Here is a 15,105-nt window from a genome sequence, read left to right as displayed (position 1 = left end):
AACTCTTCTGCAGTGTGTAGTGAGCGCGCGTTCACGTCTAGAGGTGGAGCGAGTACGCGAGAAGTCTCAGTGAAGGCAAGCAAGCAAGAGGAGACGAGGCTCCGGCCACTCGCGAGCGCGCATATGCGAACGTGCATGTGTCCCGACCCGCTACATTTATACGCTTAAAAAGTTCACAGGTGTTGTGTGATAGCCAATCAGAATGCAGTATTCTCAGTGAACATAATGTAAAAAGGACACAGCAGCTGTCAGTGACTTCAAAATAAAATTTAATAAACATTTTACAAAATCAAATTCTTGATTAGAAAACACTTAAATACCAAACGGCTTCAAACCAACCAATCAGCTGACATCATCTTCATCATCAGCCGGCCTCCTCACAGCTCACAGAGCTCAATCTTTGGACGATACTCAAAACGGACCACGCCCAGAAATGCTAATGAGAATGAACAGGAAGTAACCAGGAAGGAAAGAAAAACAGCGTCCCTCGTCTCAGACCTGATGAACACAAGTGAAACTGACTCGTCCGTATCGACCACTAGGAGGAGGATATAAAAGAGTCCGATGTCCAATCAGAGGGCAGTGTTGTTGGTGAGTCACCGTCGCGGGGGCGGGGCCAGCGGCTGTGTGGCAACAGCAGAATCTGGGAACAGGTTGTGGTAGGTGGGCAGAGGGACGTACGCCGCAGTGATCATTTTACCTGAAACAAAGGGTGAGCCATCACAGCTACTCTCTGATTGGTTCACAGCACAGAGCACAGGTGTCATGTGACAGGATGTCTTACCAGCAAAGTATCTTCCGTGTAGAGCGTTGACAGTGGCCATGGCGGTGGGTATCGACGGACACTTTGCGTAAATGTTTCCCTGAAAACAAGCAGAGGTCAAAGGTCACACCTTAGAGGTTAAAGTATGACACACACAGGATCCCAAAGATACAGGTAAGAAACAGAACTGAGGAAACTACATAGAAATAAACTTCTTTTATATCTATGGGTAACTAGTTATCAGCGTTTCTTTACTAAATTCTACTGCCTTCCTTTACCAACAGTGAGATCAGAGGACTAACAGTGAGGTCAGAGGTCATGTGTACCTCAGCCGAGTTCTTGTCGATGTAGATGTGAACGACTCCTCCGTGTTTGTTACACTCCTCTATGACATCATGCTGGATATCCATCTCCCAACCAGGAACCACCTCACTGAAACACAGAGGTTGTTTGTCAAAGTCATGGAAGGATCCTTCAACGGGGGAATTTCAAGGATGCTACGTCATCGGATCCCGCTGAAGGATTGTTCCAATGTTGAGGATCCTTTGAATTCTACCGGGGACAGAGTCCTTCATTCACAGGATTTGTCTTTTTGATCTCCTAAAAACACCCACGATCCTATGAGCACCATGCATTTCCTCTCCACCAAAATATGCGGGTAAACTTTCACTTATTTCACCTTAGCAGTCCGCCAAAATCTGTGTCTGAACAAATATGAGGCGAGAAAACTGGCAATCCAGTTGCTGAATCTCCACTCATATTACATCTACAAGGCCTAATTTACAAGTTTGTTCCGACTTTCGTTGTTCAGCGACAGACTCGTTTAGCGAGCTAACCCAGTAACGTTAGCACAAGCACAAAGAGGCCAGCAACGGCAGAGAGACAGCAGCGAAAAACAGCATGTAGAGTTGGTAGCTTTTCACATCTAATGCGGTGAATAAATGGAGGGTTTATTTTGACCAAACCAAAGTGAAAAGGTTGTTGGAACAGTGGAAAGACTAACCAAGACGGGTTTGAGGAGATTTATTTTGTTTCCGTCGTTTGAAAAGTGTTTTACAATATGCAACGGTAAAATTGCTGTGTTTTTCTATGGAGTCTGGTCCCTTTGAGGAGGGCATAACAGCTGTTTCTTTTTACATCTAAAGCGGTGAATTAAGGGTTTATTTTGACCGAACCAGAGTTGGTGATTGTTGAAACGGTGGGAAGACCAAGACGGTTTTGGTGAGTTTTATTTTGTTTCTGTCGGCTTTGAATTAAGTGCGTTTTACAATCGGCAAGGTAAAGTTACTGTGTATTTCAAAGGAGTCTGGAAGCTTTGAGGAGAGCATATTGGATGTTATGTACGTTAATAAATTATAATAACAAATCCCTGTTGATTTTATTTATTTTTAATAGGCCTACATGTTTTTAATCTGTTTATATTGTTTTGAGGAATGCAAAAATCAATATTACTACTAGAAATTGTAATTTACTGAATTGTTCGAGATAAAGTTAAAAAAAACAAAACAAGCATGTCCATTTCTTCCACATCTTTGAATCCAGATGCGATGCAGAGTTTAATTAATAGTTAACAGAGTTTAAATGTATTGATTATAGGCTCATTTATGATTTGCAGCTCAGTATATACCATAGACTGTGTATGAAGATGGAAAATAGTATATCATATTGACATAATATAGTATATCAAATACAATATAAGGTGAAATGCAGGCGGAGAGACAGACTGGTGTGTGTGCCTCTTAGGGTTGACCATGTTGGACAGGTGTAGAGACAGACAAGTGTGTGTGTGTGTGTGTGTACCTGTTGGGGTTGAACATGTTGGACAGTTGGAAGCAGTGTGTGGCTAGCGGCTGAGAGGGAAGACACTGAGCAGCAGAGTTCATGTTGCGAGACGGATTCATGGCAGCTGAAACACACATTTAAAACTTGATTTAAATCTAATTACATTGCACACATACAGGACTCACACATTAACACCTACGGACTGTTACTGCAGTACTGCTGCTGTATTATCTATATTTATCTGTAACACATCACTTAAAAGGTGCTAAATTCAAAATCCAGGGCATATATAGTGCCTGCACACAGCTCTCAACATGGCGACGACTGAGCCAGTGGCTCGCAGCTAACAGTGCAGCATAAACAGCTGTCAATCATGACGTCTCACCCCCTTTTTATAGCATCATATAACTAATTAAAACCAAACTGATCAGCAAAATTAACACTTGAACAAACATCAGCGTGATAAGAACTACCTAAAATGACAGAAACCATCTTTGGGAAAAATGTATTTGATGTGTATTTTGACGTTTTAGTTTGGCCCATGTTCCATCTGCTAACATGGAGGAGGTGGGATTTATGACCTATACTGCAGCCAGCCACCATGGAGTGATCCAGATGTTTTGGCTTCACTTTTGTGGAGCTGTCATGTCATCCATCTTTATATACAGTCTATGGTGTGTGTGTACCTGAAACAGCAGCCATGGCTCCGATAGCGATTGCTCCACTCATCTGCAGAGCCTGCTGAGCGGCAGGAGGGATCTGTAGACCTGTACCTGCTCAGAGATCAAACACACACACACAAACATGACCAGATTGCAGGTGAAGGTTACGGGTGGATGTTGCAGGTGGATGTTTGTAAAGGTGGTGTCTCACCCTCAGCTAGTCGGGCCATCAGCTGCAGGCGCCCGGTAGTCCCAAGGTCGATGCCGGTGCGTTCGAGCTCGTCGCTGTCGAGGAACGAGGAGGAGGCGTCGCCCCGCTCCGTCACGTTACCCACCTTCATGGGTCGACCTGCCAGCTCGAAGCCGTTCAGCTGCTCCAGAGCGTTCTTAGCACACTCTGCATCTGCAAACTGACAGGTCAAATACAAATGTATTTGTATAGCACCATATCATACAAATTTGACAAAAAAGCAGCAAAAATGTGAAAACGGATACATCCATATCTACATTAATACACATAAAAATACATATACTGTACATACAGTTAGTTAGTCATTTCAGTCTGACGGCTGATTTAGACACTTTAAAACACTGACAGACTCCTTTGAAGACATCACGCAGGACTCTGAGATGGACACTCAACATTTTTTTGTATAGACTGAAAGATGAATATAAGAAGATCAATAATTGATAGCGACGCTGATGAAGATAAAGAACTCACGGTGATGAAGCCGTAGCCTTTAGACTGTCCTGTGTCACTGTCCATCATCAGCTGGATGCTTTCAATCTGTGAAGACAGCAAACATAAACCACCTGTCTCACACAAAGACTTTACCTGTGTGTGTTTGTGTGCGTGTGTGTGTGCGCGTGGGTGCGTGTGTGTGTTTGTGTGCATGTCTGACCCGTCCAAATGGTTCAAAGATTCCTCTCAGCATCTCCTCGGTGATGTTGAAGTGCAGAGAGCCGACGTACAGCCTCATCGGTCCTGCTGTTCCCTTCTGCAGGTTGTTGGCTGCTGCTGCTGCTGCGGCTGCTCGGTTCTTCTCTGCCTGCACACACACACACACACTTAACTTAAACTTTATTTTTATCGTCATATACATACAGGTACATACATGAAATTTGACCTCTGAATTTAACCCATCCTAAGCATTTAGGAGCAGTGGGCTGCTAAAACACCCGGGGAGAAATTTGGGGTTCAGTGTCTCGCTCTAGGACACTTGGACATGTGGACAGAAGGAGCCGGGGATCGAACTGCCAATCCTTGTGAGATCTGCTCCATTTAACCAGCATGGAGGTATTTCTGTGTGTGTACCTGTGAGGCCTGTACGATGATGGGAACTCCCAGCAGCCTTTGTCCCGTCAGGCCGATGGCCAGAGGAACTGAATTAGTCTCCGTAAACTCGATGTAGGCGATGCCCTTCGACTTTCGGGAGTTCCTGTCAGAAATCATCCTCACATCCCGAACCTGAAGAGCAGAAAAAGTGAAAACTTTGAAATGGTTGCACCCTCACACTGTGAGTCCAATTGACTTAGAATTTGAAACACATATCAATGTCCTCTCTAAAAAAGCCTCGAGCAATAAAAGCCACCCTGATGGATGTTTTTGCTAATTTACATAATGTGAAAAACAGTAACGTGACATCTAATTTGGGGATTTTGACTGAAACAACACAAAATTTGGTAAACTTTTTGTTTTGCACCAGGGAAACACAATGTTGTTCCTCTACTACCACACTGTATATACTGTAGATGGATGACAATAAAGTCTCTCTGATCTTATGTTATTTACACCTCAGATCACATGTTAATACCAGGTCTAAATGGGAGAACCAGTGAGAGGCTTTTACTGTGAACAGTGTCCCGAAATTAACTTTTTGACTCACCGGCCAAAGTGAATGGGAGATAAAATCCACCGGCCAAGCATATTTCTTACTGGCCAAAATAATTATTTGCCTTTCGGTGTCACATTTACATTTGTTTCAGTACATTTCATTGAGATAATACAGTATTATGTTGAATACAATCTTAGAGAAGAGACCAGAGCAAAACTTAAAGCAAATTAATTTAAATATATTAATAGTTAATCAATTGAAGCCTTAATACTGCGCTTGGGAGGTATCTATTTCGTATACCTTAAAGCAAATTAATTTAAATATATTAATAGTTAATCAATTGAAGCCTTAATACTGCGCTTGGGAGGTATCTATTTCGTATACCTTCCTGACATTTAACTGGATAAAAGCTACTAGAGGAGGGACCAAATCATTGTTTTGCAAGTCACAAGTAAGTCTCAAGTCTGTGCACTGAAGTCCCAAGTCAAGTCCCAACTCAGGTCTTGAGTCCTAAACAAGCCATATGCACCAAATGTAACGTAATTTTAACAGCAGAGTAACTGGATCCAACTGGTGCTCAGTAACGTAACGTTCGTTCTTCATGGTTTTCTCCTGAAACGTGATTGTTTGAACCAATCCAGCAGCATCCAAAGTGGATCTGGTAATGTTAAGTGTAAGATAATCAAACGCAAGTCCCAATAACATTCACCGGAAATAAAGAGTCCAGAGTTCAATAAAAAAAACACACCACTTTTCAGAGATTTAGCAATAAGCAACAAAAGATAGAAATTCAGTTTGTTCAGTTCCGATCAGTTAGATCCTCTTCCCAAACAAATCAATAAAGGATCTCTGATCAGTTTGTTCAGTTCAATTATTTCCACACGAGTGAATCCTCTTCCTGAACAAATTAATAAAGGATCTCTCAAAAAGTAAACAAACCCAACATCTCCGACGCTGTTGTATGCCACGTGTGTGTGTGTGTGTGTGTGTGTCAAACTCCGTCACAGAGAGCAGAGGACAGAAGCAGCGCGCCCGTAACGTTAAATGACACCAAAACATGGTAGACTCTCAGTGTAACCGAGTTTAGTTTTTATAACATGACTAACATGATTTTGGTACAAATGTTTACCCGCCGGTGTGGTGGACAGCCTTCCGAGAGTTACTCGCCAAAAGGAAAATGTACCCGCATTTGGCGCTTGTTAATTTCGGACCTCGACTGTGAGGGCAGCAATGTTTACCTTCCCCACAGCAGAGAAGAAATCCTCCAGGTCTCGAGGTCGTATCCTGGCTGCCAGCTGCATACAGAACACCGTCCGGGCATCCCGCTCCTCTGGAGTCAGGTTATCTATGGGCTGCCTGCACACATACAAACAAACCAACAAAGCACTTAGTCTCACACTTCTGCATGCTTTGCCGTTGCTCATGAGCATATAGTCATAAACTCACCTGAGTGGACTCTTCTCCTTCCTGACGGGACTTTTACTCTTTGACCGCCGGCGACTGGAAACACTAACAGAGACACAGTCAGAGTTCTGTAAATATATACATGTAATACATTTGAAGCTTCGGACGTCTGTCGTCATATTTTATGACGTCATCAACCTTAAAAAATGTATGGGGCTGTTAGATTGCTGCTAGACCGTCCTGTTGACACATGTGCGTGCCTCCCTTTGTGTGCGGCAAGCAAGAGAGCAAACAGTTTTTTTGATCACAGTGATAGTGTTGATCTTGAAACGCCAACAAATATGGATTGAAGCAGAATATTTCATTAGATAAAAACATGTTATGAATTTTGGAAATACTTAAATCTATCTTTTTTCAATAAATTTGGACTTTTGGACTTTACATAGTATAATACTAATCATATTAATGTAGCCCTGATCATTATCTGCAACTGTGTAGAAATACCGGGTTTAAACACAATGAATAGACATGCAAAAAAAAATAATCTGCGGAGTATTCGAATATTGATTCAGAATTCAAATGTCAACATTATAAATGAAGCTTCAAAGCTTCGAACTATTCGGTGCAGCCCTAATACAAACTCAACTCTTCCTCCATGTTTACCCGTTCGTCTTCATAAATTCTGTACGATGTTTCCACAGCACTGATTCAACGGTACAACAACAGTTGTGTCATGTTTTCCCAGATCAATGTTAAAACACTTCCTCCAGAGTCGTCACATTAAAAGTCTTGCGGCCTTCTTTGTGTAAGTAGGCTTTTAATGTGAAAAAACATGTTGGTGACGGTAGCTTGAAACCACAATTTCTGTTAAGACACAAAGTGTTCTCAGCAGAGTGGAAAGTCTCACAATATACTGAAGTGATCATGTGACTGCAGGTGTGTGTCCACCTAGTCCTGCTGTAGAGGTCGACCTATAGTGGATTTTAAAGACTGATATAATAATGATAGTTTGGAGCAGGAAAAAGCTGATAGCCGATTACTCGGCCAATAAACCCCCCTAACTAACTGACATCTAAGTCAAAGTAATAAATAACTAAATTAATAAATCTGGAACTGAACATCAAAATCAAAGTAATAAATAACTAATATATAGATCGGAAACTGAAGATAAAACTTTTATAAACCATTAATGTTTGTGCATATTGCCGGTGTAAGGATGATCCTAAGGTGTGCGATTTCATTTCAGAGAATGGATAGTGGCTGGATTATTTGGAAAAGAGAACGCCAAATTGGTAAATTCAGCTGAATGATTTATTTTCCTCCCCGTCTGCCTGTCTTGTATCGTGGGCAAAGAGCCGATAGTGTTGCATTATATATTCAAGCGATAACCTTTGTGGGGAGAAATAAACTGAAAACTGGTCTGATATAAGGTGAATACCACTTGTCTGCTTGTTGTCTGCTCAGCTGTTCACCGGGACTGTAAAGTTTGTAACGCTATCGGCAGAATAATGTGTTGTTTTTTTTCACGGCGTGGGGAATTGCTTTCTGAAAAAAAAAAAAAAAGGATCTCAAACTATCTAAATAATAAATATCTAAAACGTAATTTAAAGTCTGTCGTGCTTGTGCATTTATGGCTGGAGTCCCCATGTGACTGGTGGAGGCAGCGCAGCCATCGGCCACCATCTGAGCCCAGTTACACCGATAACGATAGTTTGAAAAACGTCCCATCGGCGCAACCTCTATCCTGCTGGAGTTACTCACTGCTGGTGGTGGTCTCTGTAGCGGCCCCCCCTCTCTCTGCTGCTGCGGCGCTCTCTGCTGCTGTGACGCTCTCTGCTGCGACTTCTTTTCTTGTCTCTGCTGCGGCTGCGTTTACGCTCTCGACTCCGGCTGCGCTTCCTTTCACGGCTGCGCTTCCTGTCGCGGCTGCGCTTCTTCCTGTCAGACACACGGCAGGCAATCAGAGTACAGCGAGGCTAATTGTTTTCCTCGTACTACATGAGGAAAAATGCACACACGCCTGCAGCTCACACCGAGCACACAAGCGCGCTGCAACACACACAGAGCGAACCGGGACTAGACAATTAATAATAATTCATTTATTATTAATAGGGATGGTACATTTCTACTGCGGATTATAGTACTGCTATTTTTAGCAGCCTTTAACAAACACCATTTCCCATAATCCCACATGGGATATATAACATTCATTCATTATCCGTATTTGCTCATTTTATTCAGGGTCGCAGAGGGGCTGGAGCCGAACCCAGCTGACACTGGGTGGAGGCGGAGTACACCCTGGACAGGTTAGACTAGCCAGACTATCACAGGGCTGACACATACTGTAGAGACAGGCAACCATTCACGCTCACATTCACACCTACGGGACATTTAGAATCAACAATTAACCTGCATGTCTTTGGACTGTGGGGGGAAGCCAGAGAACCCGGAGAAAACCCACGCTAACACGGGGAGAACATGCAAACTCCACACAGAAGGGCCCCAAGCCGGGTTTGAACTTGCGACCCTTTTTTCTGCGAGGCGACAGTGCTGACCACTGCACCACCGTGCAGCCCCGATATATAACATGTATATATAAGATATGCAGTATATACACACAAATAAAAGTGGACAGACACACACACACACACACACACACACACACACACACAACATACCATGTGCATATGCACGGTAGTACTCAGCTCTGCATGCACCAATTGTTAATATTGTTACAGGTAGACAGACAGGTGTGTTTACCTCTTGGGGCGCTCCTCCTGTCCGTTGGGGCTCTGGTTCCTGGACTCCTCCTAAGGTCAACAGAGAACAGCATGAGGAGGCAGAAGCAACATTTGGGGGGTGGGGGGTGGGGGGCTGGGGGTCAGTGGTCAGTCTGGGTCAGTCAGTCAGTCCCGGGCTGCAGCCCGGGCTCTGTGTGTGTGTGGGAGGGGGGCTGGAGCTCCGGCAGCAGACAGACTCCAGAGTCCAGCTCTTCTTCAGCTGGCTGGATGCTGTGCTGGTTTTGGGTTCTGGGTTCTGAGACTCCTCTGAAGGGCCCTGAAGCAGACAGGAGTCTTAGTCACTCAACTCAGCCCAAAACCCTCCACACTAAAGCCAGACCAGACCAGGCCAGACCAGGTGACAAGTTTACAGTTACCAATGGAACCACAGTCATGTTACCATGGGGACCACAGTACAGTTACTACCTTCATGTTTGTGACAGATCACACTGGCAGTCAGGGGAGTAGAGGTGAGAAATCGTTAGGCAAGTCTACAAAGAGAGATAGACGGGCATTTATTCATGAAGGAATGCCATCATCATCATCATCATTATCATCATCAGCCCGACTCTACTGCTCAGAGACTCAACACTAGAGTTGGGCCGGTGTAAAAAATGTCAAACCGGTTATTAGGCCAAACATCAGTATACAAAATGTAACCAATAAATGTTAGCTCCATTCTCTTTATACATCCATGATCAGCTCCATCGAAGGCATTTAACATAAATGTCAGTATATGGGTGCTCTAAAGTTGTAGCGTTGGCCCATTTGACCACGGAGATGAGAGCGATACCGATAGACGTTACCGCAATACGATAATGTTTCCTGTCCATGACAGAGTTAGCATGCAGCTTTAGCCGTGATGTCTAGCTCTGCTTTTCCTGGCAATGTGTGAAACCCAAAGTCTTCCCATACTTTACTGGTGTGTAGTGTTTACCACTTTGGATTTAAAATGTGAGGGTGCAGGTCGCATCCACGCAGACCCTCCGACGTTTTATACTTTCTCATATCGGCTCACTGCGGTTTGTTTTGTTTGATGGATACGGAACGGATATGACGTCATGTTACTCAGACTACAACAATAAAAGCGGTCATTTTCTTCTACCTCCACATAGACTCAAATGAAACAAACATATCGATCCTGGCATTAAAAAATCTATTTCAAAATCGTAAAAGAAATTGCGATACATGAATGAATTGATTTCCCCCCCCACCACTAGCAGTGACTGCAGTGTAGTGTTTACAAGTTACCTCGTCTGTGTTTTTGGGCTCACCTCTTTCATCAGCTTCAAATCCCAAATTAGCGCAGTTTTCTTTAAGACCAACTGTTCCATGTCTCATCGCCCCAAAAAAACACATGAACTTTCTAGTAAACAAACACAGCGTGTGCCGTGCCTCCTCCCACCTCTACTGAAATTGAATCTCCTTCATGTTGCCGGCCTCAGCTCGGCAGTAAATGATCACAGTCTGTAAGACACTAGTTCAGGGTCTGAAACCAACTTTTTTTATCTGCTTATCAGAAATTTTATCTGCCACTTTTGAAATCTCTGCGCTAAATGAAGGAATAACACTTTAGATCTGATGTCATTCAATGTTCCGATATATTTTACACAAAAAACGATATATACATGGTAAATTACAGTTTTCGAATTTCACCGTAGCTTCCGGGGGCGCCCTATTTTTTGGGGTAGGGAGGGTACTGCACACAGTACTGTACTTTGTTATTGTCATCTATTGTGGTTGTTTGCATAAAAACGCACAATTCAAATGATTATTATTTAAATATTTGCTTTGATTAAGAAAATCTTGGCAAGCTGCTTAGAGCTAGTGTTAGGAAGTTAAACAGGTCATAAGTCCCTCTTGAAGATCTATTTTATATTGCTGTGAAAACATCTCCTTCAAACAACTGGATTTATTAAAGTTTCTTGCCAAAAACACATCATGAACACATCATGATAACGTTGTAATTTACCATCGCCCTATAGTCATTTTTCCTGAGCAGCGGTTGAACGCCTCATAATAATAACTCAATGGCACCTCCATTAATGTTAGTAGCTCTGATATTTAGCCACTAGGACTGTGCTGCCCACCGGCTGCTAACAGGTATCGTTACTAACTCTCCTCCTGCTGATTTCAACGCAGGTTTGTTGTTCATAGTGTAGCTTTATCAGGGGGAAAAAAAGGGTGCGCTCCTCAGGTTTAGTAGCACCAAGGTGTTGTGTGCTTTTTATTCTCTCCGCCATGGCTCCGGCCCTAAACAAACTGAAACATGATACAGCGTGTAACTGTGGGAAAGCATCAATACATAGGAATCGATAGTCACAGAAGCATGAAATACCAAGGAATTTCTGAGATTTGTGGTATTTAAACAATATTTCACATCAAATTTGCACATATTACATACAACTTTGCTCATGCCCAGCTCTTCCTTGTCTTCATTGTTTTTAAATCTGAATTGCAACAAGAGGCCTGTACTAAGAAGCAGAATTTGTGGTTAGTGAGGTAACTTCGGGGTTTTCGTCCTACAATGATGGTTCACTTCTTACCGGGGTAGATCCTAACTTATGCTGCACACCTAACCTGCTCCGGAGCAGGTTATGTTCCAGATAAGAGATCAACTCGTATAAAAGCCCCGCCTACTGACCAATCAGAGCTCGGTGCACGGATCATATGATAATATTACACAAATACAAAGAAGTTACAATCATAATCCAGGCTAAAAGCAACACAGTTTAAACTGACAGATGCAGGAAGGACAGCTGGCTATATGCTGTGGGTGTTTACCGCTTTGAATTATGTTTTAATATTTATTTTTTTACTTGCTCTCAAGTCTGTTTCACACCGCCGGAGACGGGGATGCAGCTGAGAGAAGGCTGAAATAGTCACACACGCCACAACTTTGTGTCGTTGACGAAGTCGGAAGGCCATCCTGTTGCAGACTACGGAGCCTCCGTGTTATCATAAAATATAGGCGCAACGTAACGATTGTCTATACGAACTAAAACAAAAGCTGTCTGTATGTAGTCTAACTGTTTAGGTTAGTTTGCCACGTATCCTCAAATTCTTGTAAACTTATCTGCTGGCTGAGACAACAAGCAGGAGGAGACAGGAGGAATGAGGACCACGTTCAGATGTGGTTCTATGTGAGCTGTGAGGAGCAGTAGAGTCCGGCTGAGAGTCTTAGAACCACAGAGGACAGACTGAGTCTCACCTTCATATACGGAGCATCCAGCATCGCCTCAATGTCCAGGTCGTCTGCCATTCTGCTGCTGTTCTGCACACACACAAACACACACATTATATAAACATGTAGCATAAATAATAAATAGGACAGACAAGAGTTGATAAAGAAAAATAAAGATTTAGTGACACCTTAACTCAAATCTAAAATCAACGGTCACCATAATAACACACACGAAGGAGTTACAACCAATCAAAATAGTTTGATTTGATCATAAGGACCAAGGCTATTGATCTGTTTATTGCCAATAAGAGACCAATTGGTTCGTTTTAGAGCCTTACTTAAACAGGGGGCTAGACGCCGGCGTTCAGCTTGGACTGACAGGGTTAATAACCACAGAGGCAAATGGATCAGCTGAATTTCCCTCTGGGGATCAATAAAGACTCAATATCATCATTTTATATTATCTCATATTATATTATATATATCATCTCCTCGCTTTTAGAGACCGAGTGGTTTCTGCTGTGTCATCAATGTTCTGTATTTTGATTGGACAGCAGCAGGACGCATTAACCACCTGCCCAACACACTACACACTGCTGCCGTCCACCGTCTTCTAGATTTAAACAGAATAAAAGTTTTGTTAGCATCATGTTTCTAACTTAATGGAACCGTAATTGATTTAGTTGTGACGAGACGAATGCACATAAAGAAAACTCAATAAATGATGTGACATTAACACACAGCAGCACTCCGGTGTGTTTTAGAGTTAAATCCTAAATATTGTCATGAAGAGCAAATATTGATAAGTATCTGATCAATAATCTGATGTACACGTGGTCAGTGTCAGAGGTTAGAACAGACAGTCCGGTCAGTACTTTTCTGAAGTACTTGTACATTTATCTGACAGTTAAAAAGTATGATGAATGAATAAATAAGATGCATTTATATTGATAAAACTATATGAGTTCTTGTCCAACATTAAAATGCTGCTTATAATACTTCAATTAAGTAAATAATACTTCCATACAAATAGCTTCATATATTCTGAGTACTTTGATACCCAGAATACTTTGACTAAAGTAAATACTACTACAATATAAATAGTTTCATATATTCTGAATACTTTGATTCTCATGATACTTTGACTAAAGTAAATACTACTACAATATAAATAGTTTCATATATTCTGAATACTTTGATTCTCATGATACTTTGACTAAAGTAAATACTACTACAATATAAATAGTTTCATATATTCTGAATACTTTGATTCTCATGATACTTTGACTAAAGTAAATACTACAATACAAATAGTTTCATATATTCTGAGTACTTTGATTCTCATGATACTTTGACTAAAGTAAATAATACTTCGACATAAATAGTTTCATATATTCTGAGTACTTTGATACTCATAATACTTAAATTAAGTAAATACTACTTCAATACAAATAGTTTCATATATTCTGAGTACTTTGATACCCAGAATACTGACTAAAGTAAATACTACTTCGACACAAATAGTTTCATATATTCTGAGTACTTTGATACTCATGATACTGTAGCGACTGTTAAGTTACAAGTTCTGTTACTGTAGTTAGTCAGGTTTACATGATGTCAGCGAACGCAGCATTGACATTGTTTTGTAAACCTGACTAACTACAGTAACATAACTTGTAACTTAACAGTGGACCCCACATCACCCAGTCGTTACAATACTTTGACTAAAGCAAAAACTATTTCGACACAAATAGTTTCATAAATTCGGAGTACTTTGATCCTCAGAATACTTTTAGTAAAGTAAATAATACTTGAATAGAACAATACAAATGCGTTTATATGTTCGTGATACTCGTGATGCTTTGACTAGAGGAGAATAACATGACACACAGAGTCACTCAGAGAACAGCTCGGAGGCTACATTAGCTGTTGGCCACGCAGCTAAGAGCTAAACACGCCGCTCAGTGTCCCGCTAACAACCACCGGACGTCACCGTTCAGCTCCCGTTAATGCGTGTCCGGTGGGTCCCTCAGTCCGGTGCTGTGACCTCAGCCGGGTTGATATCAGGTGAACTCTACCTGAGTCCTCCACGGCTAGCAGCTAACAGCTAACGGCTAACGGCTAACTGTTAGCTGTTAGCCGTTAGCAGCTAGCTGTTAGCTCAGGAGTCTGTCGGTGTGGAGCAGCGAGACGGAGCCGAGCAGGTGTTTCCCCGGTATCTACCGGCAGAACACCGGGGCAGCTTGGAGAGAGAGGTTTACCTGAACACACAGCGGCTCTGAGGAGGATCACCAGCAGACCGGATCTCTGTCCGGTTAACGGTCGCTTCTCGGTAGTTGCCCTCGCGACTATACTGCGTGCTCTAAATGGCGCTGAACGGAGCTTCGCTGTTCTCGCGAGATCTTCCTGCCGCGAGATCATAACACAGAATAATGACTAGTATGGAAGTGATGCTGTTTGTAGCTGCATCATGGATATATTAAAGCAGGGCTCAGCAACCTGCTGCTCCGGAGCCACATGCGGCTCTTTAGCCCCTCTCCAGTGGCTCCCTGCGGATCTTTTTTTGTGTACATTTTCATTTTTATTAATCATTCTTGTAGGTCTATGGTACGACGTAGTGATGGCGAGATGAAGCCTCATGAAGCTTTGAAGCTTTCCAGCAAATTGGTTCGGAAAAGGGTTCATTGCTCGAGGC

The 15,105-nt window shown here is 42.4% G+C and overlaps 1 protein-coding gene across 3 annotated transcripts; it reads right to left on the bottom strand.

Moving 5' to 3' along the window:
• Positions 1–252: 252 nt before the first annotated feature.
• On the bottom strand, positions 253–14,811 carry LOC141774222 (RNA-binding protein 39-like). 3 transcript variants are annotated; one of them, XM_074646717.1, is made up of 16 exons: positions 14,672–14,803; positions 12,438–12,500; positions 9,653–9,717; positions 9,207–9,503; positions 8,208–8,384; positions 6,489–6,551; positions 6,281–6,398; positions 4,523–4,675; positions 4,110–4,256; positions 3,929–3,994; positions 3,419–3,617; positions 3,232–3,318; positions 2,564–2,669; positions 1,090–1,195; positions 785–863; positions 253–700 (listed from the first exon to the last, which is right to left on the bottom strand). In XM_074646717.1, the coding sequence occupies exons 7-16, from the start codon at positions 6,341–6,343 to the stop codon at positions 597–599; spliced, it is 1,110 nt and encodes a 369-aa protein (XP_074502818.1). In that variant the 5' UTR covers positions 6,344–6,398; positions 6,489–6,551; positions 8,208–8,384; positions 9,207–9,503; positions 9,653–9,717; positions 12,438–12,500; positions 14,672–14,803; the 3' UTR covers positions 253–596. The 3 variants fall into 3 exon arrangements, with proteins under 3 accessions (XP_074502818.1, XP_074502809.1, XP_074502803.1); XM_074646708.1 differs by having other exon boundaries at positions 9,207–9,256; XM_074646702.1 differs by lacking the exon at positions 9,653–9,717 and having other exon boundaries at positions 9,207–9,256; positions 14,672–14,811.
• Between the last annotated feature and the right edge of the window lie 294 nt (positions 14,812–15,105).

This window comes from Sebastes fasciatus, chromosome 1 (assembly GCF_043250625.1).
Source record: "Sebastes fasciatus isolate fSebFas1 chromosome 1, fSebFas1.pri, whole genome shotgun sequence".
In the NCBI taxonomy this organism is placed as follows: domain Eukaryota; kingdom Metazoa; phylum Chordata; class Actinopteri; order Perciformes; family Sebastidae; genus Sebastes; species Sebastes fasciatus.
This window is presented reverse-complemented; position numbering and strand designations above follow the sequence as displayed.

Coding starts and splice junctions, on each gene's coding strand:
- LOC141774222 (XM_074646702.1), bottom strand. CDS start 12,488: ATGGCAGACGACCTGGACATTGAGGCGATGCTGGATGCTCCGTATATG. Junction 2,670..3,231: donor AGCCATGGCTGCTGTTTCAG/GTACACACACAC, acceptor TGTGTGTTTCAG/CTGCCATGAATCCGTCTCGC. Junction 864..1,089: donor TCGACAAGAACTCGGCTGAG/GTACACATGACC, acceptor GCTTGTTTTCAG/GGAAACATTTACGCAAAGTG.